General features: G+C 61.9%; 1 protein-coding gene across 4 annotated transcripts in view; it reads right to left on the bottom strand.

Annotated features, from left to right (window-relative positions):
* Positions 1–790: 790 nt before the first annotated feature.
* The window catches only part of USP19 (ubiquitin specific peptidase 19), a gene marked incomplete at its 5' end in the record, with an annotated part of 48,305 nt that continues 24,761 nt past the window's right edge, over positions 791–24,334 (bottom strand). The window contains 19 exons of one of the 4 annotated variants that reach the window (XM_084633324.1): positions 791–1,686; positions 13,311–13,489; positions 13,571–13,734; positions 15,121–15,273; positions 15,529–15,745; positions 16,561–16,671; positions 17,166–17,476; positions 17,853–17,990; positions 18,100–18,218; positions 19,234–19,374; positions 19,678–19,779; positions 19,952–20,062; positions 20,392–20,502; positions 20,579–20,737; positions 22,129–22,262; positions 22,349–22,550; positions 22,916–23,130; positions 23,478–23,593; positions 24,225–24,296. In XM_084633324.1, coding sequence (XP_084489450.1) covers positions 1,546–1,686; positions 13,311–13,489; positions 13,571–13,734; positions 15,121–15,273; positions 15,529–15,745; positions 16,561–16,671; positions 17,166–17,476; positions 17,853–17,990; positions 18,100–18,218; positions 19,234–19,374; positions 19,678–19,779; positions 19,952–20,062; positions 20,392–20,502; positions 20,579–20,737; positions 22,129–22,262; positions 22,349–22,550; positions 22,916–23,130; positions 23,478–23,593; positions 24,225–24,296 — 2,896 coding nt within the window. In that variant the 3' untranslated portion in view covers positions 791–1,545. Of the gene's footprint in view, positions 1,687–10,315; positions 11,553–13,310; positions 13,490–13,570; positions 13,735–15,120; positions 15,274–15,528; positions 15,746–16,560; positions 16,672–17,165; positions 17,477–17,852; positions 17,991–18,099; positions 18,219–19,233; positions 19,375–19,677; positions 19,780–19,951; positions 20,063–20,391; positions 20,503–20,578; positions 20,738–22,128; positions 22,263–22,348; positions 22,551–22,915; positions 23,131–23,477; positions 23,594–24,224; positions 24,297–24,334 lie in introns of those variants that run through there. The other 3 variants (XM_084633321.1, XM_084633323.1, XM_084633322.1) reach the window with 3 other exon arrangements.

Genomic DNA, 24,334 nt, shown 5'->3' with positions numbered 1-24,334 from the left:
ACCTCAGGGCTGGTGAGGCGGAACCAGGCCCGAGGCCAGGGTGATGGGTGCCGGGCCAGGCTGTCCCTGCCCCGGGGCTGCTCGCAGGGTGTATGGCCCTTCCTGCCCTCGGCTGCTCATGGAAGGGGCCACAGCACCTGACCTGGCCCTCGGCTCCTGCCCCCTTCCCCCAGCCCAAGCTGAGGGCTCCAAAACAATCCCCGAAGCACTCGAAGTGGAAGAACCTCTGGCGGCAGCTGGGGCTGGCCCGGCTCGGTCCACCCGTGGGGGTCTGGCGCCGTGCCCCACTGACAGAGCCCGGCTGGAGCCATTGCTGTGCCCGGGCCCCAAGACCCAGCGGCAGCTGTGAAAGTGGGGGGGGCCAAGCACCCACTAGCCCAGCCCCCTCCTCCTGCCCTGCCCCCCCGCTAGCCCAACCCCGGCCCCACTCCTCACACCCTGGAGCCCAGCACTGCCTACCCCTCTCCCCCAGCCAGGGCGCACTCCTGGCCTGCCCCCCTACATCCCAGCCCAAGCCTTACTCTTCCTGCAAGCCCCCCGCCCCTACCCCAGCCCAAGCCCCACTCCTGCTGCTCTCCAGAGCCCGGGGAAAACGGTCCGCAGCTAGAAGCGGCTCTGCAGGGCTCCATCGCTGCGCCCACGCCCGGCCCTCTGCTGCCCGACTCGGGCCTGGCCCGTTGCAGTGCATGAGGGCGTTTCACTGCGATTCCGGGTTGGCAGAGGACCAGGGCAGCACCCCCCTTCGGCGGCCAGGGCCCAGCGCCCCACACATGGGCACCACAGCCCCGGGCAGAGTTCAGTAGAATTTAATGACTCAAGACAAACACCAACTTTATACAAAGTGAGGGGGAGCAGCGGCTCTGCCTGGGGGAGAATCGAGGGAGACAGCAGCAGTTGGGTGCCAAGGGCCGAAGAGAAGGGGCCAATGCACAGGAGAATGGGGAGGGGGGCACACGCCTGGGGGAGGGGCTGCGGGGCTTGGGGCGGAGCAGGTACCCAGTCAGGCTGTCCCAGGGGCACGTGCCTTCCTCTTACCCTGCCCAGCCTGGACTGGCAGAACTGCAGCAGGGCCGTTTTGCAACCCCCGCTCCCCGGTGCCAGGCTCCCACTGCTGCACGGGCACCATGGAGAGCGGGCAAAGCCTCCCTAGGCAGGCCCTGCCTAGGCCCCAGGCCAGCAGCAGGAGCCTGCCCTTGAGGGCAGTGCCCAGGCTGCCCCACACCCACCTTGCCAACTACCATGCCAGGGAGCTGCCAGGCCCTGGGGAAGGGGGAAGAGCCCCAGCCCCACCAAGGAGCAGCAGGTTCTGGCCCCCTTTGGCCTTCAGGCTGAGGGTTGAGGACAGGTGATCCCCAGCAAGGAGCCCCAGGCCCTCCTTCCCCCCCCCCCGCCTGGCAGCCAATGAAACCGTTACCCAGCAGGGCAGCTTGCGGGATTGAGCAGAAAGTGCTTGAGAAGGGGCCATGGCAGGGCCGGCTTGAGGGGCAGGGACCCCCGCCCGGGGCAGGAGGGGGAAAGCCACAGAATGGCCCCCCCAGCAGCGCCTCAGTCGACTTCCTCCATGTTGCTGTAGGACGGGGAGGGGCGCTCGATGGGGCTGGCAAAGTGATCCGGGAGCCCAGCGGGGGGCAGTGGGGGGCCTCCTTCCGGGGCGACACTGGAGCCGAACGACACGGGGTTCATGCCCTGCAAACAGAACAAGGAGGTCAGAGGGGGCAGCCCTGCCCTGCCCTGCCCTGCCCTCCCCACCTGCATGCCCATGGTGCAGCGAGCACAGCCCCCCTGGCCTGGGGACAGAACCCAGCTGGCTCCTATCTTCCCCCAGCCGTGAGGCCAAGGGCCCTGGGCAGCGGCGTTACGAGGAGGGTGAGCGCCCCTGTGGGGCTCAGAGCACAGCCCCAGCGGCAGCACATATGGGGGCATGGGCGGCAGGCTGGAGCAGTGAGCCCTGAGTGCTGACAGCAGCCGGCGGCCCAAGGGCATGGCAAGGACCCAGCAGCAGCGCTGAGGGACCCGGACCCAGCAGCAACTCCCGGCCCCTTCCCACTCCAACAGCTTCCTTCAGCGCCTGAGCGAGCAGCAGAACCCTCTGCACCCCGGCGGGGGCGGCTGGGCCAGGATGCCCTGGGCAGAAGAGCTGCCGCCAGGGCCAGGCCCGCGCTCTCCTGCGGGCACAGACCGGGCAGCCTAGGCCAGCTTTAGCTGGAGCGCGACAGCCCAGAGCTGCAGCCACGCCTCCCCGCGCCCCTCCAGAGTCTGAGGCAATGGTGAGTGCGCCAGGGAGCCCTGCTCCTGCATTGGGGCCCCCCGCAGGGGGTTCAGCAGCACAGGGTACCGCAGACAATGGGAGGGTCGTGCCTAGGCAGTCCGTGCCAGCAGTGCTTCCCAGGAGGGGGTGGTACACAGACGGAGCCAGCCAGCACTGCAGGAGGGCAGTACCCTCCAGCAGAGGAGGGGCTCAGGCACACAGAGCCATCATCGCAGCACGCCCCCAGCAGGGGGCACACTCTGAACAGCCAGGCCAGTACTGTCTGATATGGAAGTTTCCTCACTTCAAAAGCGTTGATCCAGCCCCTGGGAATCAGACATTAGGCCTGGCCTGGCCTGGCCAGAGAAAGAGGGACTGACCCCAGAACTCAGCATTCATGTTAACTCAGGGGCAAGTCCAGCTCAGGGAGACAGACACTGAGCCAATCAGCTGGAAGGAAGAATTCTAATCCGAAACGTGCCTGATCATTGGGAATGGTTTCTGATCACTGTCCTGGGCGCTCAAAAAGCCACACGCAAGGAAGAAAGCTGCATTGGTTAAGACTCCAACCTGGTTCAGAGGGGAAGTGAAGGTAACTATATATATTATATACATTTTAAAAAACTACACAACAAATGGAAGAAAGGGGCAGTTGATAGTAATCAATATAAATCAGAAGCTAGGAACTGTAGAAACTTGGTAAGGGAAGCAAAGGGACACAAGGAGAAATCTATGGCCCGCAGAGTTAAGGACAATAAGGAGGAGTTGAAGTGTATTAGGACCAAAAGAATCCTGACAATGGTATTGGTCCATTACTAGATGGACATGGTAGAATTCACAATAAACATGCAGAAAAGGGAGAGGAGTTCTATAAATATTTCTGCTCTGTATTTGGTGGAAAACCCTGTGAACACAGTCTCCTCCTGTGGGGATAACACGCCTTCCATGCCACACCTCTCTCTGGATGGTTTGGCTTTACATGTAAAGCAGGGGAAAGGCTTAGCCACTGAATCCTTAGAAAGTACGACCCAGTCATTTCAGAGCATAAACCATGTCCCTGGCCATCATCGGCTTCCATTTAGCATGGCCAGGGCAAGTGACGGCATCATGGATCACATTTCCCAAGAAAACTTTCAGCACCCCGGAAGTTTCCTTGCAGGCCAGCCTAGAAAAAAACAGTACACCCCCACGATGAGCCAAACAACCAGCAGCCAGTTTGGTAATATCGGTTACTAGCGCAAAGCGCCTTCTGATGGTGTCTTGCACCCTCCGTTCGGAGTCCTTTACCACCTTTGCTTCATTCAGTCACGCTGCTACTACCCACAAACCAGTATCTCTAGAGAATGTTGAACAGAAGTTACTAAAGTCAGACATTTTAAAATCAGCAGGTCCAGATAACTTGCATCCAAGAGTTTGAAAAGAGCTGGCTGACGAGCTGGCTGCTGGACAGTTAATGCGGATTTTCTGTAAGTCCTGGAGCACTGGGGAAGTTCCAGAGGACTGGAAGAAAGCTCATATTGTGACAGGTTTTAAAAAGGGTAAATGGGACGAGCTGGGTAATTATAGGCCTGTCAGCCTGTCACCGTTCCTGGGCAAGAGAACGGAGCGGCTGACACAGGACTCAATTAATGCAGAACTAAAGGAGGATCATGGAATTAATCCCAGTCAATATGGGTTTGTAGAAAACATCCTGTCAAACTAACTTGATTTTTTGATGGGATTACAAGTTTGATGGACTCTTAATCTTAAATGAATCCACAAGCTCCATAGAATCTCTGGATAGTAATCCCAGGCTCTGATAAGAATATAACAGTAGGGATCTGTTATCGACCACCTGACCAGGACAGTCATAGTGACGATGAAATGCTAAGGGAGATTAGAGAGGCTATCAAAATAAAGAACTCAATAATAGTGGGGGATTTCAATTCTCCCCATATGGACTGGGCACAGGGCACCTCAGGACGAAATGCAGAGACAACATTTCTCGATCCTTTAAATGTCTGCTTCTTGGAGCAGCCGGTACAGGAACCCACCAGGGGAGAGGCAACTCTCGATCTCGTCCTGAGTGGACGCAGGATCTGGTCCAAGAGGTAACTATAACAGGACCACTTGGAAATAGTGACCATAATATAACAACATTTAACATTCCTGTGGTGGGGCGATCACCTCAACAGCCCAACACTGTGACATTTCAGAAAGCAGAACTATGCAAAAATGAGCAGGCTAGTTAAACAGAAATTAAAAGGTACAGTGACTAGAGTGAAATCCCTGCACGCTGCATGGACACTTTTCAAAGACATCATAATAGAGGCTCAACTTAAATGTATACCCCAAATTAAAAAACACAGTAAAAACTAAAAAAGAGCCACTGTGGCTTAACAACCATGTAAAAGAAGCAGTGAGAGATAAAAAGGCATCTTTTAAAAAGTGGAAGTCAAATCCTACTGAGGTAAATAGAAAGGAGCATAAACACTGCCAAATTAAGTGTAAAAATGTAATAAGAAAAGCTAAAAAGGAGTTTGAAGAACAGCTAGCCAAAAACTCAAAAGGTAACAACAAAATGTTTAAGTACACCAGAAGCAGGTAGCCTGCTAAACCACCAGTGGGGTCCTGGACTATCGAGATACAAAAGGAACACTTGAAGACGGTAAAGTCATCACAGAGAAATGAAATGAATTCTTTGCTTCAGTCTTCATAGCTGAGGATGTTAGGGAGATTCCCAAACCTGAGCTGTCCTTTGTAGGTGACAAATCTGAGGAATTGTCACAGATTGAAGTGTCACTGGACGTTTTGGAATTAATTGATAAACTTAACAGTAACAAGTCACTGGGACCAGATGGCATGCACCCAAGAGTTCTGAAAGAACTCAAATGTGAAATTGCGGAACTATTAACTATGGTTTGTAACCTGTCCTTTAAATCAGCTTCTGCACCCAGTGACTGGAAGATAGCGAATGTAACGCCAATATTTAAGAAGGGCTCTAGAGGTGATCCGGGCAACTGCAGACAGGTAAGTCTAATGTCAGTACCTGGCAAATTAATTGAAACAATAGTGAAGAATAAAATTGTCAGACACAAAGAAGAACGTAAATTGTTGTGCAAAAGCCAACATGGTTTCTGTAAAGGGAGATCAGGTCTTACTGATCTATTAGAGTTCTTTGAGGGGGTCAACAAACATGTGGACGAGGGGGATCCAGTGGACATAGTGTACTTAGATTTCCAGAAAGCCTTTGACAAGGTCCCTCACCAAAGGCTCTTACGTAAATTAAGTTGTCATGGGATAAAAGGGAAGATCCTTTCATGGATTGAGAACTGGTTAAAAAACAGGGAACAAAGGGTAGGGATAAATGGTAAATTTTCAGAATGGAGAGGGGTAACTAGTGGTGGTCCCCAAGGGTCAGTCCTCGGTCCAATCCTATTCAACTTATTCATAAATGATCTGGAGAAAGGGGGAAACAGTGAGGTGCCAAAGTTTGCAGATGATCCTAAACTGCTCAAGGTAGTTAAGACCAAAGCAGACTGTGAAGAACTTCAAAAAGATCTCACAAATCTAAGTGATTGGGCAACAAAATGGCAAATGAAATTTAATGTGGATACATGTAAAGTAATGCACATTGGAAAAAATAACCCCCCAAGTATACATACAATATGATGGGAGCTAATTTAGCTACAACTAATTAGGAGAAAGATCTTGGAGTCATCATGGATAGTTCTCTGAAGACGTCCACGCAGTGTGCAGCAGCAGTCAAACAAGCGAACGGGATGTTAGGAATCATTAAAAAAGGGATAGAGAATAAGACGGAGAATATCTTATTGCCCTTATATAAATCCACGGTACACCCACATCTTGAATACTGCGTACAGATGTGGTTCCCTCATCTCATAAAAGATATACTGGCATTAGAAAAGGTTCCGAGAAGGGTAACTAAAATGATCAGGGGTTTGGAACGGGTCCCATATGCGAAGAGATTAAAGAGGCTTGGACTTTTCAGCTTGGAAAAGAGGAGACTAAGGGGGGAGATGATAGAGATCTATAAACTCATGAGTGGTGTGGAGAAAGTGAATAAGGGAAAATTATTTACTTGTTCCCATAAGAACTAGGGGCCACCAAATGAAATTAATGGGCAGCAGGTTTCAAACAAATAAAAGGAAGTTCTTCTTCACCCAGCGCACAGTCAACCTGTGGAACTCCTTGCTTGAGGAGGTTGTGACGGCTAGGACTACGTGTCCCTACCCTCTGTTTGTCAGAGGGTGGAGATGGATTGCAGGAGAGAGATCACTGATCATTACCTGTTAGGTTCACTCCCTCTGGGGCACCTGGCATTGGCCACTGTCAGCAGACAGGATACTGGGCTGGATGGACCTTTGGTCTGACCCAGTCTGGCCGTTCTTATGGGCAATAGTGCTGATGTACAGACCTCTAAGATACATGACTTGGCCTTGCACAACATTTTCATTAACAGACTAGGATGCTATAGAGTTACCATGGCCCACATTAAATGGATTAAAAGCTGGCTCACTGATAGGTCTCACATGGAATTGCATGCAGGGAACCATCAGTGTTTCTGGTGGGGTCCTGCAGGGAGCGGTTCTTGGCCCTTCGCTAGTTAAAATTATCAGTGACCTGGAAGAAAACGAAATCACTGGAAGTCTGCAGATGACAAACATTGGGGCAGTAGCAAATAACGAGGAGAACAGGTCAGTGATACAGAGCAATCTGGATCGGTTGGCAAACTGGGCTCAAACAAACAATATACATTTTACTGCAGCTAAAGGTAAGTGTATCCACCTAGGAACAAAGAGTGTTGGCCGTACTCACAGGCTGGGGGGCTCTATCCTGGGAACAGGGCCTCTGAAAAAGATCTGGGGGTCCTGGTGGATAATCACTGAGCATAAGCTCTGTGACGAAGTGGGAATGTTCTTAATGTTTTCTCTGAATATTGTGTGGGTTCCTCAGTTTCCCCTATGCAGTTCTTAAGTATCTAGGTGGGGGGATAAGGGGGTGTGATTGTGGCAGAGCCCTAGAGGGCCAGCGTGATGGTGTCTGCACAGAGAATGGCCGACACCTCTCTCCTGGCGACTGATGGCCTGGGCCCCTCCTCTGCAAAGGGGCCAACTGAAGGTGTTGGAGAACAAAGATCAGGTGGCCTCTTGGCTCAGGAAAGAGACAAAGGCCAGAGGAGGGGCTGGAGAGTTTCAGTTTGCAGCTGACTGGGGAAATAGAGGGAGGCCCAGATGGGGCTCTGGGCTCCCTGGCCCCAATATGGATCTGACTTAGGGGTCCTGTTTTCTGCACCTACAAGCTCTGGTTTAGATCATGTTCCTGTCGTCTCATAAACCTTCTGTTTTACTGGCTGGCTGAGAGTCACGTCTGACTGCGGAGTTGGGGAGCAGAACCCTCTGGCTGCCCCAGGACCCCACCTGGGCGGACTCACTGTGGGAAGCGCATGGAGGGGCAGAGGATGCTGAATGCTTGAAGGTCAGACTCAGGAAGGTCAAAGCTGTGGAAGCTTCTTGCCCTGGAGACAGTCTGCTCTGAGAGAGGAGGCTCCCCCAGAGTCCTGCCTGGCTTCTATGGAGCAGTTCAAGAGCATCGCTTGGGGACCCCGTGACAAGCTCCAAATAGGATGCTGTAGCCAAAAGGGCTAATGTGCTCCTGGGATGTATAAAGAGGGGAATCTGGAGGAGGAGCAGAGACGTGATTTTGCCTCAGTATTTGGCCCTGGTTTGACCGCCGCTGGGATCCTGGGTCCGGTTCTGGTGCCCACAATGCCAGGAGGATGTTGATAAATTGCAGAGGGCTGAGAGCAGAGCCAGGAGATGATGAAAGGGTTGGAAACCTGCCTTGTAATGACAGATGCAAGGAGCTCAGTCTGGTTAACTCCCCCACGAGCTGGGCCGGTGTGAGTGAGCCCAGTCTGTCAGTGCCGACACAGGAAAAAATATTGAATAACGGGCTCTTCAGTCTAGCAGAGGAAGGTCTAACATGATCCTGTGGCTGGAAATTCAAGCTAGACAAAATCAGAGGGGAAACAAGGGAGGGGAATTAACTGATGGGACAGTCTCCCCTCCCGGGGTTGTGGTGGATTCTCCATCCCTGGAACTTCAGAACTGAAGACTGGACGTTTTCCTAAAGGATCTGCTCTTGGCGATTGGAAGAGATGATCACAACGATCCCTTGTGGCCTTGGACTCTGACAGATGGCTGCCCCCATGATCCAGAGCACGAGTGTTTCTCCCGCCTGGCTGTGACATCCCCACAGGAGCTCGGCCCTGCAACAGCTAGTGCCAAGGGAAAAGCAGAGCAGAAGCCAGGATCCCATCCCCATGGCCTGCCTCGTGAGACCAAGGGAGGGGCAGGATCTGCTTTGGCCGGACATGGGGCAGCTGCTTCCTTGCCAGCATGCCAGCCTTGGGCGTGGTGGGGAAGCAGCATGCTAGGCCCTCCTGGGCTACGTGATGGGGGCTCCAGGCTCCTCCGTGGCCAGACCTCAGTCCCTTGCCTGGGGCAAGAGTGCAGTGGCCCAGTGCGGGCGTCCATCTTCCTTGGCCACGCCACAGTGTGAGCACGCTCTCCAGCCCACTCCTCGGCTTGCTGGCCGCGGCTGGATGTGGAGCTACTTGGGCAGTGCCCAGGACCCCGAAGGTGTGCCAGCGGGGCACGCTCCCCTGCCACAGGGCCACCCGTGCACTAGTTCGCAGGGCTCTCAGTCTCTTTTCTGTCGGAGCTGGGTGGGGATCAGCCAAAGCCACAGGCCAAGAGCAAGACCCTGCAGCTCCTACGGACCCAGAGCTGCCCCTTGCCCCCATGGCAGGTCCTTGGAACCTGTACTGACCAGGCCTGAGACCCAGAGGGGCCAGTGCTGGGGCGGAGACTTGCCCCAGCCCTGCCTCTTCCTCCTCGTGAGGACAGAGGAACCATGGCTCAGCGCTGGGTCGGAATCCAGAAAGCCCTGGGCCAGTCGCCCCCTTAGAGGCTGGTGCAGCGTTCCTCGGCTGGCAGGGGACTCGAGGGCAGGGGTGTCCCTCACAGACTCCAGACAAGGGTCAGCACTCGAGCCCTGTGGCCTTGGCTGGCTGGGAGGGGGACACAAGCAGCAGCAGCAGGACACGGCCAGGCGCCCCGCAGGGTGCCTAGGCTGCCAAGAGCGCTGAAGGCCAAGCCCCAGCCCTGGCGAAGGAGCCACGCTGCAGTGCGGAGCTCAGGCTGCGAAGCCAGAAGAGGGCCAAGGGCACAGCCCGTCCCAGGCCAGAGCCTGCTGTGGGCAGAGCCCCCGCAAAGCTCCAGACGCGACAGCAGGGGCTGCACACAGGCAGTCTGGGACGGGGGTGAGGCCAACAGTGGGCTCTACTCTGGGGCCGCGGTGCTGCATTTGCAGAAGGTGGGTGATGGCCAGGTCTTTGCCATTGCCTGCCGTAGGGGCCGTCTCACTCTACGCCAGACTACTCGCCAGGGCTGCATCGGGTGGGGGCGCAGCGCACAAATCTGGACAGAACGCCATGCACCGAGAGCCATGCTGGGTGTCCCGCCTCCGTCCTGGGGCGCAGACCACTCTGCACATCCAAGTCCTCCTAGCTCAGCCCACAGCTCTGCTGATGTCCCTCGCTGCCAGCCCCAGCCCGGCACGTCCCTCTGCAGCGTTAGCAGGGCTTCTCTCCCACCCCAGCCCAGCGCACAATGCTCGGAGCCCCAGTTCCCCACCTGCCTGGGCAAGCTCTGCCCTGGAGCTTGGCAGGCCCTGTTCTCAGTGGAGCTGCAGCGTAGGGCGGGGCTGGCTCTGCCATGCAGCTGTCAGGCTCACGCAGAGCGGGGGAGCGTTCGCCATAAGAAGTGGGGCCAGCGGGCTCCTGGCAGAGCCATGAGCATGAACTCCCAGCAGGCTGGGCAGCAGCATGGGCGCAGTCCCTGCCTCAGAGTAAGGAGCAGCTTGGCAGGGGCAGCCCAAGGATGGCTGAGCAGAGTGTGGCAGGCAGTGGCACGATTATGGCAGAGACGGGGGATCTGGTGCCAGTTCCCTTGGCCCCTGGTGAGTCATTTCCTGGCGCAGAGAAAGGAGATGGGCACCGCATGGGTGGAACAGCCCGGATTTATTAATACGGTCCATACAGTACACAACGGAGGGCCTTTTGCTGCCATCCTGGCAGGAACTCCCCACCCCGGGTCCAGCGCTGGGCATGCTTTCCCAAGGTCCCACCCCCAGGTCGCCGCAGAGAGACTGGCCCCACCTCCCACCAGCTCCTTTTGGACTCGGCTGAACTGTGGCAGATGCTGAGCCCACAGGGACTCCCGGCCGGCACTCAGGGGCGAGCGGAGGTGCGGGGTGGAGCAGGCAGGCCTGCTGCACACTGGGGACTATTAGTCACGAGGCCACAGCCAGCAGGCTAATTGTCAGGGAGGCAGCCAAGTCCAGCAGGCATGAGCCCAAACAACTCTGCGTGTGACGGGGCCTGTGCCCATGTGAAGGTCCTGAGGCCAGCCTGCCAGCAACCTCCGGGCAGCACCACGCCTGGAGCCACGGGCACACAGGACCCAGCATGCCAGGAGCAGAGCCCATGGCTAGCAAGGTGGAGCGCTAGGCTCAGCGGGAGATCGCTCTGCAGTAGAGGGGACCCACGCAGGGAGGCCTTGCATCAGTCCCAGCCTCACTACTGCTTGGGCAAGGCCTGCCCGAGTCCGTGCGCACCATCTCCAGGGCTGGCAGCCCCAGCGGCGATCTGACCTCCCAGGCTAGGAGCATGTGCCAGGCCCAGCTGCGCTCCGCTGGTCCGCCATTCTGGCTGTTTGCACCCCAGAGCACCTGCTGCCGGAGGGCAGAGCGGCCTGGAGAGTTCCTGCTCCCCAGGAGCCGGACGGAGCCTGGCTGAGTACTCTGCAGAGCGGGATCCTGCAACGAAGGCTGCCCAGCGAGGTCTCCATGGTCGTGAGCAGGCCTGGGTGTCATGGCAGCAGGGCTCACTCCAGCACCTACCTGGCGAGGTGTCCCAATGCCCTCGGCACAGAGCAGCCCTCGCCAGGGCGGCTGGAACTGTTCAGGGCTGGACTAGCCACTGCCCCAGCGGAGCTCGGCTGCCCCCCAGTGCCTATCTTGAGCGGCTCTGGGAAATGAGGGGGTAGAAGACATTTAGGAAGAGTGCCACAATGGCTGCCATGGTGCCCAGCACAACGTATCGGAGGCAGCCTTCGTCAGGGTGCTGCCGGGCGGCCTGGCTCGCCTTCTGGCCATGGGGCCTGCAGGGAGTCCTGGCATGTCTCCTGCGAGCCTCGGGCTCCTCTTCGGCCTCCAGTTCCTGCCAGATCAGAGAAGCCTGCGATGTGGAAACCTGCGTCAGCACTTGGGGAGAACATACCCAGCAACCCGCCTCGCCATCCCCCACCGGGCGCAGCTTGGCCATCGAGCAGCCAGCAGCACCCCCCCGGCCACCAGTATTCGCAGCTGCCCCCGGCTCTTCACAGCCTGTGATCCGGGCAGGCAGCGGGCCCCGCACCTTCTCCCCTCCCTGGGTTCCAGCAGCAGGCAGAGACAGGCGCTAGGCAGGGTCAGCGTCTCAGTGGGCTCGGGGGTGGGCCGAGGAGCCAGGCCAGCGGCCAGTTGAGGCTGGCTTTGCAGGACGGCATCTCCCAGCGCCCAGCAGCGACTGAGTAATCCTAGAACAGCGGCTCCAGGAGCGCGGGGCACAGGCACCAGCCAATCACAGCCCAGATACAAGAGGATCAGTCAGATGACAGCCAGTCAGAGCCCAGCTTTTGCAGGTGGGAACCGAGAATCAGTCAGACGACAGCCAGTCACAGGAGGACTATTCCCAGGGATGGCCAACTGAAGCCACAGGAGAGCTTGGAGCAGCCAGTCACAGTTCGGTTTCTACAGGTATGTTTCACCGAGTGCCCAGGATGGCGGCGGTGACCCGGGGGAGCAGCCTGGTGCCTCCTGCTGCTTGCAGATGGGACTCCGAGCAGCCGTGTGCCGCCCCGCTGCAGGCAGCCAGGAAGCTGAGAGAGCAGGTGCCGGGGACCCCCTGCACGCCGCCCCAGCGGGCGCCTCACGCTGCTCCCCTGCCCTGCCTCCAGCTGGCGAGCGGTTCCCTAGCTGCCGATGATCCGCAAGTTCCTCTCCTTAGCCGCTGCTGTGCACACGGATCTGGGCCTGCTCAGCCCAGGGGCCGCGCAGCCAGCCTGACTCCCACCTGCGCTCCTGCAGCACCTGCTCCAGGCCCCGACCACGGAGGGGCAGCGGAGACCAGCGCTGACTGTGACAGCCCCTCGTGAGGAGCTGGTGTGAGCTAGGCCCAGCTGGGTGAGGAACCGGGCAAGGAGCCAGCCTGGCATGGGGTGTGCCGGGCGCCACGCCAAGCGGGTATCTGGAAAGCACCTCTCCGAGACCACGCAGGGCTGGGGAGCAGCAAGAGCAAGTGGCCAGCAGCCTGGCTGAGTGGCGCCATCTCCTGGCGTGGACGGAAGTGGTGCAGGCCGGCAGAGTCACACGGGGCCGGCGGGTCTCTGGGCAGTGCACAGGCCAAGAAGGGGAACCCGGGGCCATGCCTCCTGCTGCTAATGTGAAGAGCTGCAGCACTGGCTGCCCCTCCAGGGGCGCGTAACCCTGTCTCCCCAGCACTGCGCTAGGCAGGCTGGCTTCTCCCCGGGCTGCTTTCAGCCTTCCCTCCAGGCCCCTCCACCTCCCACCCTGCTGAGCCCTTTCCACAGCTGGCTCACCAGGGATTCAGGCTCCATAACTCTCACAGGGGCCTTCTGGGCTCCCCGCAGCACAGCCCTCAGGATGGAGGGGCCCTGCTGCCCCCTCGCCTGCCCCATCCCTTGGCTCTCCCCAGCTCCAGGCTTCGGGCCTCTCAGGATGCACCTTCACTTGTCCTGGACCCTTTGGACCATGGTGCCTGCAGACCAGCACCCCCGGCTCTGTCCCAGCCTGTGGCTGCACCCCACATTCTCCCTCAAAGCCCGGCTTTCTTCACCACAGCCTCCCGAGGGGAGAGAGGCTGCCCGGAGTCTCCAGCCCGCACACAGGTACCCCGGCCAGGGGCAGTGCCCGAGCAGCTCCCTGCAGCTCTCACCTGACTGGCGGTTGCCTCGGCGGCGGAGGCCATGTCTGGCCGGTGCTCCGGGGGGCGCCCCTGCAGGGGTCTCTCCACGGGAGAGTTCCGCCGGCGGTAGAAGAGGACGTACGCGTATCTCGTCACCACCTGGCTCTCGTCCACCGTGGTCACCGTGCTGTCGTCAAAGAGCCGCCAGCCTGCGGGGAGAGGAGAGCGGGGTCAGCACACGGCCCGCACAGCCCCGGCCGGACAGGGTGCGGCCCGGCCTGGCTCCTCACCCACGTCGCTGCGCTGGCTGTTCTTGTCGCTGGGCAGCCGGGCGTAGGCCGTGTAGTGCCCGCCAATCATCCCGCCGTAGTGATTGATCACCGCATACAGGTCGTACATGGGCTGCTGCTGCTCCTCCTTCTGCCCAATGCAGAACTTGCTCAGGTCCAGGCTCCTGGGGAGACAAGGGAACCATGAGCTGCCGCTCCTGTCCCCGGCCCGGCCCGGCCCGCCCGCCACCTCCGCCCGCCCCGGCTCCTGTCCCCGGCCCGGCCCGCCCGCCACCTCCGCCCGCCCCGGCTCCTGTCCCCGACCCGGCCCCCCCCCACCTCTGCCCGCCCCGGCTCCTGTCCCCGGCCCGGCCTGCCCGCCCCGGCTCCTGTCCCCGGCCCGGCCTGCCCGCCCCGGCTCCTGTCCCCGGCCCGGCCTGCCCGCCCTGGCTCCTGTCCCCGGCCCGGCCCGCCCGCCCTGGCTCCTGTCCCCGGCCCGGCCCGCCCCCCACCTCCGCCCGCCCCGGCTCCTGTCCCCGGCCCGCCCCCCACCTCCGCCCGCCCCGGCTCTCCTGTCCCCAGCCCGGCCCGCCCCCCCACCTCCAGCCGCCCTGGCTCCTGTCCCCGGCCCGCCCCCCACCTCCGGCCGCCCCGGCTCCTGTCCCCGGCCTGGCCCGGCCCGCCCCCCCACCTCCGCCCGCCCTGGCTCCTGTCCCCGGCCCGCCCCCCGGCTCTCCTGTCCCCAGCCCGGCCCGCCCCCCCACCTCCAGCCGCCCCGGCTCCTGTCCCCGGCCCGCCCCCCACCTCCGCCCGCCCCGGCTCTCCTGTCCCCAGCCCGGCCCGCCCCCCCACCTCCAGCCGCCCCGGCTCCTGTCCCCGGCCCGCCCCCCACCTCCGGCCGCCCCGGCTCCTGTCCCCGGCCTGGCCCGGCCCGCCCCCCCACCTCCGCCCGCCCTGGCTCCTGTCCCCGGCCCGCCCCCCGGCTCTCCTGTCCCCAGCCCGGCCCGCCCCCCCACCTCCAGCCGCCCCGGCTCCTGTCCCCGGCCCGCCCCCCACCTCCGGCCGCCCCGGCTCCTGTCCCCGGCCCGGCCCGGCCCGCCCCCCCACCTCCAGCTGCCCCGGCTCTCCTGTCCCCGGCCCGGCCCACCCCCCCACCTCCAGCCGCCCCGGCTCCTGTCCCCGGCCCGCCCCGGCTCCTGTCCCCAGCCCGGCCCGCCCCCCGGCTCTCCTGTCCCCGGCCCGGCCCGCCCCCCGGCTCTCCTGTCCCCGGCCCGGCCCGCCCCCCGGCTCTCCTGTCCCCGGCCCGGCCCGCCCCCCGGCTCTCCTGTCCCCGGCCCGGCCCGCCCCCCCACCTCCGCGCGCCCCGGCTCCTGTCCCCGGCCCGCCCCGGCTCCCACCTCCGGCCCGCCCCCCACCTCCGGCCCGCCCCCCGGCTTGGCTCCTGCCTCCGGCTGTCCACCTGCCCCATGCTCGGCCTGGCCCCCAGCCTGCCCAAGCCTCAATGCTGCTGGGCAGGCGCGATCAGCCTGAGCCGGGGAAAGAGGCCCCGGGGCTGGGCGCGGCTGGCTCACCGGACCGGGAAGTCCACCATGTCGTTGATCTTGTCCCTCCAGATGAAGCTACGGAAGGAGAAGCGCTTGAGCTGGATGATGAGCACGTTGGGCAGGCGCCACAGCAAGAGCTGCTTGGAGGCCTCGCGATGCTGCTTGCACTCGGGGCAGTACCTGGGGGGCGCAGGGCTGGTTACCGCTGCAGGCTGGGCTCCCCCTGCCCCTCCCCAGAGGGCCCTAGGCGAGGGCCCAGGCTTCTCGGGGCCTGGAGGCTGCTGGGTGCCTCCCCCCAGCCCAGTGGCGCAGGCAGCCAGAGGCAGCCATGGGGCGGAGCAGCACAGCCCCACAGCATACGGTCACGGCCCTCCCCACCCTGCAGCCCGCCCACGGCTCAGAGCCCATCACCAGCCTCCCCCGGCCCCTCCTCACCATGCCTCCTCGGGCGCCAGCACTTCAGGCTTGGTGAAGAGGTTGAGGCACTGGCCCAGCGTGAAGTGGCCAGCCCTGGCTGCCTCGCTGGCCGAGCCCGGGTCCTCCACGCACTCCAGCTCCTTGGACTCCACCAGCACAAACTCCTTGAGGCGCTCGTTGTTCTTCCACACCAGCGCCAGGGAGCAGTCGTCCGTGAGCTCCAGCGGGGCATCGCCTGCAATGGCCAGGGGCTCAGACACCAGCCCCCCGGGCCCGGGCCCCGCCCCCGGTCCAGGGCCCCCACCACCAGCCCCCCGGGCCCCGCCACAGGTCCCGGCCCAGGGCCCCCACCACCAGCCCCCCGGGCCCCGCCACCGGTCCCGGCCCTCGGCCCCCACCACCAGCCCCCCGGGCCCCGCCACCGGTCCAGGCCCTCCGGGCCCCGCCATCAGTCCCGGCCCAGGGGCTCAGACACCAGCCCTCCAGGCCCCGCCGTCAGTCCTGGCCAAGGGGCTCAGACACCAGCCCCCTGACACCCAGGTAGCCCCCCACATCATCACCCCAAGGTCCAGCCAGTGGCGGAGAAGGGGGAGAGCTGGCCTGGCATCAGGCTTTCCTCCCTCTGGCTGGAAATTGGCAACGGATGGCTGCTAGCCAGGGCTACCATTCCCCTCCCTGCAGCTGCCCCAGGGAAGGGAGGAGTGGCCAGCCCAGCTGGGGCTCCCAGTCAAACCCACGCAGTGTGGCTGTGCCCAGGACCCAGGCCTCTCTGCACAGGTGCCAGGGTGTGCATATGGAAATCCGCTCAGGCAGGGCATAACCTGCCCATTTGACACAGGAATAATGCGTGCCAGCCAGGAGAAGAACCAGCTCTGTGCTTCCTCCCCTGTGCATGGGCATCGAGCCTCTGCCCTGTGGAGGGGAGCTCCAGCCAGGGCAGCTGTTAGCCAGCCAACAGGCAGGGGTGAGAAATCTCCGGGGAGGTTCCCCAGCTGAACGGCCAGGCAACCTGAACTGCAGGGCCCCGAGGGCTGGATGGGCCAGGCTCACCTTTCTCCTCCAGCTTGTGTTCTCGGCTGGCTCCATCGATCTTGTTGATGTAGAACTGGGTGGCGTGGGCAGTGAGCGCGTTGGGCACATGCTGGTATCCGGGGATGGCAGCTGGGGTCAGGCAAAGGCAGCCGCTCAGGGAGTGCTCAGCAGCAGGGCCCCCGCCTGGAGGGGAGCAGTTCTGCCACGCTCCGGGCCCCCACCCCGGAGGACTGTGGGTACCAAGTGCTCCCTCTGCCAGGGCAGATCACCACCATTCCCTGGTGGGCCAGGAGCTACCCCGCAGCAGCCGGGGGCAGGGGAGCTGGGATAGGAAGAGTTTCCCTTTGCTCCCAGGCTGTCCTGCAGCAGGGGCGAGTGACAGGTGGCTGGGACAGGCCTCCTCCAGCCCTTCTCCCTGGCTGGGCCGCAGCAGAGCAGCAGAATGGGAAGTCGAGGGGCTCTACTGCCCTACGAGTGCCCTGGGCAGCAGGAAGGGTTGCCATCCCCAGGGGCTGCCTGGAGAGCTCTGGGGCATCCCCTCACAGGGAGCTGGCGAGCTCGGGCACTGGAGAGGCGGGCAGGGAGGGGCTGGCAGGGCAGCTGAGCAGCCCTGGGGCTCTTACCTTCGGGCTTGGGGCCTCGCTCGTAGGACGGCTCCTTCTCCCAGCAGCCCTCGCCCGGCGCCTCCAGAGAGCGCTCAGAGCAGCCCAAATCTGAGCTGGGCACTGTGCTGGCGTCCCCCAGCTCAGGGTGCAGCTCCGAGGTGTGGGGGGGTAGCTGGGGCTCCTGCCGGTGGGGGGCCCGGTCCCCATCCCCTGACTCTGGGCTGGGGGCGGCAGTCGCACAGCTACTCCTTGCAGGCAGGTCCAGCTTCTCGGGGAGCAGGGGCTGCAGGCCAAGCTGGAAAGGAGGCTGGAACACGCTGACCGAGTACCTTGCAGGAGGGAAGAGCTGTCAGGCTGCGAAAGGCGACTACGAACAGAGCTGCAGCGCCCAGAAGCAGCTCCGCATGTCCCCATCACAGCCCACTCACAGCCCGCTCCAGGCCAAGCCCCTGTTCAGCCCCGCGAGTGGAATTCTGTCCTGTCGGAGACGGCGATGGCGGGGGCCACGGGCCAGGCCGCACCGACCCCCACGCTTTGGAGGCTGCAACTCCCCTCCCGCACCTCTCTGCCAGGGAGAGTTCAGTGACCGGCCTGGCTAATGGCAGCGCGGCCCGAGAACCTGGTGCAGAGGCGAGGTGGCAGCAGGCGTTACTGTGCAGGGAGCTGCCCAGCCAGTGCCCGCGCAGTGCCCACGGCCGCCCTTACCTCGCGTAGCCCTCCAGGAGCTGGGCCAGGCGGGAGTAGGTGAGGCGCGACTCTGGCACGCTGATGAGGAAGGGGAAGCCGATGTTCTCAGGGCGGCACAGGGCTTTGTGATCTGGCCAGTGCGTTTTCTGACACCCCCTGTAACATACAGCCCGCTGAGTCTCTCCAGGGCCCTCTCCACAGCCTGCCACTGCCCCAGACAAGCCAGCGCCCGCCCCCGCCCCTCTGGGCACATGCACCAACTCACACGTTGCAGTAGCCCACTCGGTAGCACCTAGTGCAGCGCTTCAGCTTCTCGTCCTCCGACTGCTGCTTCTTCTGGCAGGCTGCGCACTTGCTGATGGGGACGCTGGGCACCTGGGGACGCTGAGGGAGAAGGTGACCCAGTGGCGTGCTGCCACACAGGGGAAGGATCCTTGCAGCACCGTCACTGCGGAGCTGTGGGCCAGGGCGGTGACTGGCCCCAGCATACACTGCGGCCCCCACCCGCCCCTGGGGAATCACAGACTGGGAGGTGTCGTGCAGGGCTTCTCATGGCACAGGGTTTGGTGGCCTCAGAGTGTGGCTACCAACTCTTACTGGTGGCTGCTCTGACACGTTCCTAAAATACTTCATCAACTGTAGGAAACCAATCAATGTACACATACACGTGCCCAATTCATTTCTGTCGGGGGTTTTGCAGACTCGATAGTAAAAATAACACACAGCTGTCTCTATTCTTACTGGATCTGAACAGAACAGAAACACAAAAGCGGTGTTTGGCACATTCCTATCTTTTCTGTTGTTGTTCCTTTTGCCTTTTTGGTAAGAGGTGGTTGTCTGTACCACTATTTGAAAGTAAAGTTAAAAATGTGATGCTTGCATGTTTGTTCATATCACTTTCACAGCAAGCCCCGGGAGAAATGAAGCCCTGGATGAGGAGGTGAGGGGGTGGCAGCGGGGTCCAGAGGTGATGGGGGAGGCGGTGGGGGCTCGTGCCTGCAGCCCTGGTGCCTGGCATCCTACCACCCAGGGCTGAAGCCTGAGCCCCACAGCCCCGGGGAAGGTGGGGGGAAACTCTCCTTGCTCCTCCCTCCAGCTGGTTTCTTCTCAGAGGCTGCGGAGGACACCAACCCCAGCTGGCGGCCTCGGGGACGGGCTGCTGCTTTGTCTGTCCCCCCATCACTGCCCAGAAGAAAGGCCGCTGGTGGCCGCACTTGAGAAGCTGTGGTGCAGACTAGGAGCAGCCCTTGGGCTCACGGCAAGGTGCCAGCAAGCCCCATCTGCTGGGCAAGTGATCCCTTTGGCCTTGCCCTCCCAGCTGGCACTGCCCACAGCTGTCTGGTCACAAGCTCGGCCCTGCCTGTGGCTGAAGAGACCAGTCCCCCTCCAGCCTGCATACCTGCTGGACCTGCAGCACCATCACCCTCTCCTTGGCCAGCTCTGGGGACAGCACCTCGAAGCACAGGAGCAGGTCTGTGGGGGAGACCGTGTCCAGCGAGTGGGACGGCAGGAACATGCGGTGGAAGCGGTTCTTGATCACCTGCCGGGGAAGCAAGGGAGTGAGGCCCTGCGTGCAGGCTGCCTGGCCCACCTGCTGGCATACGGGCCGGCCCTCCCAACTCTGTGCCCAAGGCATGGCTTGGGGTGCTCTCCAGCGAGGAGCTGCCATAGGAGAGGGCCACCTGGCGTGACTCCGCAGTGCCACAGGACAACGCCCCACATGCAGCGGGGCAGCCCCAAGCTCTGCAGGGAAGGGGGACTGGACAGACGATGGCATCAGCGCAGCGAGGCACAAAGGGGTATGGTGCAGGCCTGTGGCTGAGCCCACAGCCGCTGTGCTCACCTCTGCCAGCCGCAGGTTCTCGGGCTTCACGCGCACGCTGTGGGCCACCGAGTCCAGCACCTCAGCAGCGCTGGAGTTCTCCTTGCTGGTGCTGACGAGGAACTGCCGTGGAGAGAGAGGGCCGTCAGCCAGGCCCCGCCCAGCCCTGCTCGCCGCCCAGCCAGGAGCCATGGCGCCTCGGTTAACGATGGGCTCCCAGAAAGGGCCCCGAGAGCGCCCCCAGCCATCCCAGCTGGCCAGGAGCGAAGCCACATGGTGGGAGGGCTGGTCTTACCTTGACAGGTTTCTTGTGCGGCTCCTTAGCAAAGTAATAGACAGTCAGCACTTTCTGCTTCTGGGGCAGGGGCACCGGCAGGTACAGGAAGGGGTCAAACGTGATTGATACCTGCAGTGCACAGGACAGAACAATCAGCCCGGGGCAGAGCTGCCGCAGAGGAGGGGCCCTGCGCTTGAAGGCTCAGATGGCAAGGGGTGGAGGAGCAGGCAGAGGCCCTGGGGTCAGATGAAGTGGTGACAACTGGGCACTGGGGCGGGAGGAGTGATGGCCAAGGAACCCAGTATCTCTGCTGGCAGGGCAGTGCGAGCCAGTGGGCTCCAGATGGCTCCAGATGGCTGAGGGAGCGGGCACCGTGGCCGGCCCAGCGACCCTGCAGTGAGCAGGCTGTGCCCACCGCCCCACGGAGAGAAGGCTGCTCGCTGGGCCCTGGGCCCTACCTTGGCGCACACCGGGCACACCAGCTTGGACTTGTACTGGCCCTGAAAGAGGTCCACGATGAAGGAGTCGTTCCTCATCTTGTGCCGCTGCCAAGCCTCCTCTGCCACCACCTGACGGGAGGGGAGAGGTCAGTGTCCCGGCCCCACTGGCCAAGGCAGCGCCCGCCCCCTGAGCAACTGCACTCACCTCGTCGGGCCGCCCGTCCGAGTCCACCGTCTCCGTGTAGGGCTTGTTCTGGATGCGGTTCAGGTCCTCGTGCAGGCCATCGAGAAGGAAGGCCATGAACTCCTGGGCATCGTGCTGGGCGTAGCCCGTGAACTGGCTGGCCTTGCTGGCCACGATTGCCTGTGAGCAGGAATGGTCATGAGCGCAGACCCCTCAGCACCACCAGGCTGGCTTGAGCTGGCCAGCACCAGTTCTGCGCCTGGGCTCAGTGCTGCGGGCATGCCTGCCACAGGCCCCAGGACACAGCAGAGCAGTCCCGAGGAACCCAGCCCAGGGGCAGAGGGAAAGCCCAGCAGCAGCCCCAGCTAGCCGGGCATTCCTGGATCCTGAGATCCCCAGGCCAGCAGAGACCATTGTGATCCCCTAGTCTGGCCCCGTGCCCAGCACAGGGCAGAGACCTGCCGTCCAGTAACCGCTAGACCAGATCTGTTAGCAAACACCAGCTCCCCACTGAACCATGGCCAGGGATGGAGAATCCTCCACGCCCCCAAGGAAACTGTTCTAATTCCCCTCCCTGTCCAAAATTGGCACCTGGACGTGTCTAGCATCAGCCTCCAGACCCAGAGTCGGGTACCCCTTCGCTGCCCCTCGCCCACGATTTGTTCCCAAAACGGCATGGACAGGCTGGGCTCCCTCACCCTGGCCTGGCTCGTGGGGGAGATAACCAGACTGAGCTCCTTGCCTCTGTCACAACAAGGCAGGTTTCCGACACTTTCATCATCTCTTGGCCCTGCTCTGTGCCATCTGCAATTTATCAACATCCTCCTGGCCTTGGGAGCGCCAGAACCAGACCCAGGATCCCAGCGGTGGTTGCAGAGGTAACAGAACCTCCCTCTACTCCTGCTCGAGGTTCCCTTATTTACACAGCCCAGGATTGCATTAGCTTCACTGACCACAGCGACACAATGGGTGCTCATATAAAGCTGATTATCCACCAGGACCCCAAGTCCTTTTAAGAGTCGCGGTTTCCCACGATAGAGCCCCCCCAACACTGCTCCCAGATGGCTACGTTTACGTTTAGTTGTATTAAAACACGTCGCTTACTTGCACCCAGTTTACCAAGCGACCCAGATTGCTCTGTATCACTGACCTGCCCTCTGCATGACTTATCACACCCCCAATTTTCAGGCCATCGGCAAACTTCATCAGTGATTATTTGATGTTTTCTTGCAGGTCACCGATAAAAACGTTAACTAGCGAAGGGCCAAGAACTGCTCCCAGTAGGACCTGACTGGGGAAACGCCCGCCCGATGACTCCCCAGTTACAAGACAGTTTGAGCCCTCTCAGTTAGCTGGCTTTTCAGCCATGTCATTTTATCGTGTTCTAAGCAGACTATCGTGCGGCCTTGCAGCATTCAACATCTATTACGTCAGCATGACAGCCTTCAGCAACCCACCTGCCCCCGCCTCCAAAAGGGAAACCCAGCTAGTCTGACAGTCCGCTTCCTGGGAGTCCAGCTGAACTGGCACTAATGACATGACCCCACCAGACACGGGGGCTCCCCCCTCACCTTCAGCTTGGAGGGCTGGAAGGCGTGGTGCGTGCCCTTCCAGAGCGCCCGCAGGAGCACAGCAAAGCCGATGGCCAGGCGCCCCCCCGTCCCCAGCGGGTTGGTGTAGTTGATCTCAGCCTCGAAGGAGCGATCTGCAGGAGACACGCAGGACAGAGTGAACCAGGTCCCTCGCAGCAGCACCCTAGCCCCAGGGGCAGAGCCACCGCCCCCTGCTCACCGTGGAAATAGTCCCGCAGCTCCCGCGTGTTGGACAGGGACTGGATGACGCTGTTCATGAAGCAGGTGTTCCCCAGATTCACCAGCCCCGTGAAGCCCGGCAGACACACCTTCTTCTTCTCCTCCTCCTCCTCGTCCTCCTCCACGCTCTCACTGCTCACCGGGCTGTGAGTCATGGGCGGCACCATGCACATTGGCTTCGGCTGCCAAGGCCGATGGGAGAGAGGGACAGGCATGAGTGGGGCCTCTCGCTGCAAGGAGCTCGGCTGGGGCAGGCCGGAGCAGCTGGGAGCTCCCCAAAGAGCCAGCGCCCCACCCCACCCCCACAGCGCCCCCTGCTGGGAGCTCCCCTCCAGCCAGCGCCCTGGCCTCAGTGCCTTGCGGGCAGGAACCATCCCTGCCCATGGGAGGTGCTGCCCCTTGCAGAGCAGAAGGTGCTGTGGGAGGGTCTGCAGGTGCCTGGCGCGGAGCACTCCCCATAGCACCGGCAGTGAGGGAGCTGAGTGCATCCCTCTGGCGTCTGGTCCCCGTCAATCTCGCCTGCTCACGCCATCGTGCAAGTGCTCACCGAGGGAACGTGCGGCTCCTGCTTCACTGTGACGTGCTCTGTGGCCGTCCGGGCCACGACACCCTCCAGGCCACCGTCCTCTGCTCTGGGCGTCTCCTTCTCCCCTGCCCGAGCCTCCTCCTTACTGGACAGGGGGTGCTGGTTGCTGCCCGGCTGGCTCTTATCCAGAGGGGTAGGGGCTGTTGGCATGGCAACCTTTGCACCACCCACTGCACCTTAAAAAGAGGGACAGGTGGGCCTGTGGTTAGCAGCAGTGTGGGCATGGGCGGAGTAGCTCACGCTCCCATCCCCAGTCACTGTCTGGCACTCCACGGCCCGCTGCAGGGCCCCCCTAGCTCCCTCGCCCCCCCAAAGCCAGCAGGCCCCCCGCGAGCTCCCCCCCGCCTGGCCCCCTCCCCCAAAGCTGGCAGGGCCCCCAGCCGCCCGAGCCCCCCAGGCCCCTACTGAAGCTCCCTCCCCCACCCTGCACTGTATGTGGGCAGCGTCTCCCCCCGGCCCGTGCAGAGATGGGAACTGAGCCCCTGCCCGTAGAGGTAAGGCGAGGGGAAGCCAAGGAGCAGACCTCGTGCAGCTGGTGCTTCCAGCCCCCCCCAGCGCTGGCTGTGGCGTTTCTTCAGGCAGATGTTGATGCGGGAGACAGTGAAGTTGTACGTGCACTGGTCCGGCTCAATGAGGTTCCTGGGAGCAGGACAGCAGCCTCAGGGCTGGGAGACACGAGCCAGGGCTACGCCATGGCCAGCTCGCTGCGCTCCGATACAGCTGGGATCTTTGGCAGGGTAGGTGGTCGGCAGCGTGGGGGCGCTGTGGGCCGGGCCAGCCTCCTGCCAGCTCAGTGCCACCACTGACCCGCCCAGCCCCGAGTGGTGGAGTGATGGGGTCTGGTGTGTTGTCTCCAACATCGGTTAGGCTCTGCCTGCTCCCCCACTCCCCACCCTGTGGTGGGCTCTCTTCCTTGGGAGCACATGCCAGGCAGCTTGCACCTCGGCGGAGGGCAGCACATACCAGGGCAGTGAGCGCAGCCAGCCGGGCACTCTCAGGGCTCTGCGGCTCCTGTCTGCCCCGCTGGCCCAGCTGACGAGGGGATCTCGCAGGCCGTTGGTTTGGGTCAGCGCAGATGGAGCTGCCGTGTGCAGTGCCATCCGGGGCAAGTGCTCTCCACCCCTTGACGCCCAAAGGGGCATTGCTTGCACAAGGCTGGGGCAGTGGGGATGGAACCCAGGGGTCCCGTCCTCATTCTGTGCCTGGCTGGAGGAGAGCAGGAGCTGCCCAGGTGGGAGCGCCAGGATATTGAGGGGCCAGTGCCTGGTACCTGAGTTTCACCTGCCACCTGAATACCGTGTGGGGGCCGCAGCCAGGGTGCAGTCGCAGGAAGTTCATGTCACTGCAAGGAGAGGAGAAGGCAATCAGAGGGCACATGGC

Source organism: Lepidochelys olivacea (assembly GCF_965140295.1).
Source record: "Lepidochelys olivacea isolate rLepOli2 genome assembly, chromosome: 7".
In the NCBI taxonomy this organism is placed as follows: domain Eukaryota; kingdom Metazoa; phylum Chordata; order Testudines; family Cheloniidae; genus Lepidochelys; species Lepidochelys olivacea.
The sequence above is the reverse complement of the archived record's forward strand: the minus strand, read 5'-3'. Positions and strand labels throughout refer to the sequence as shown.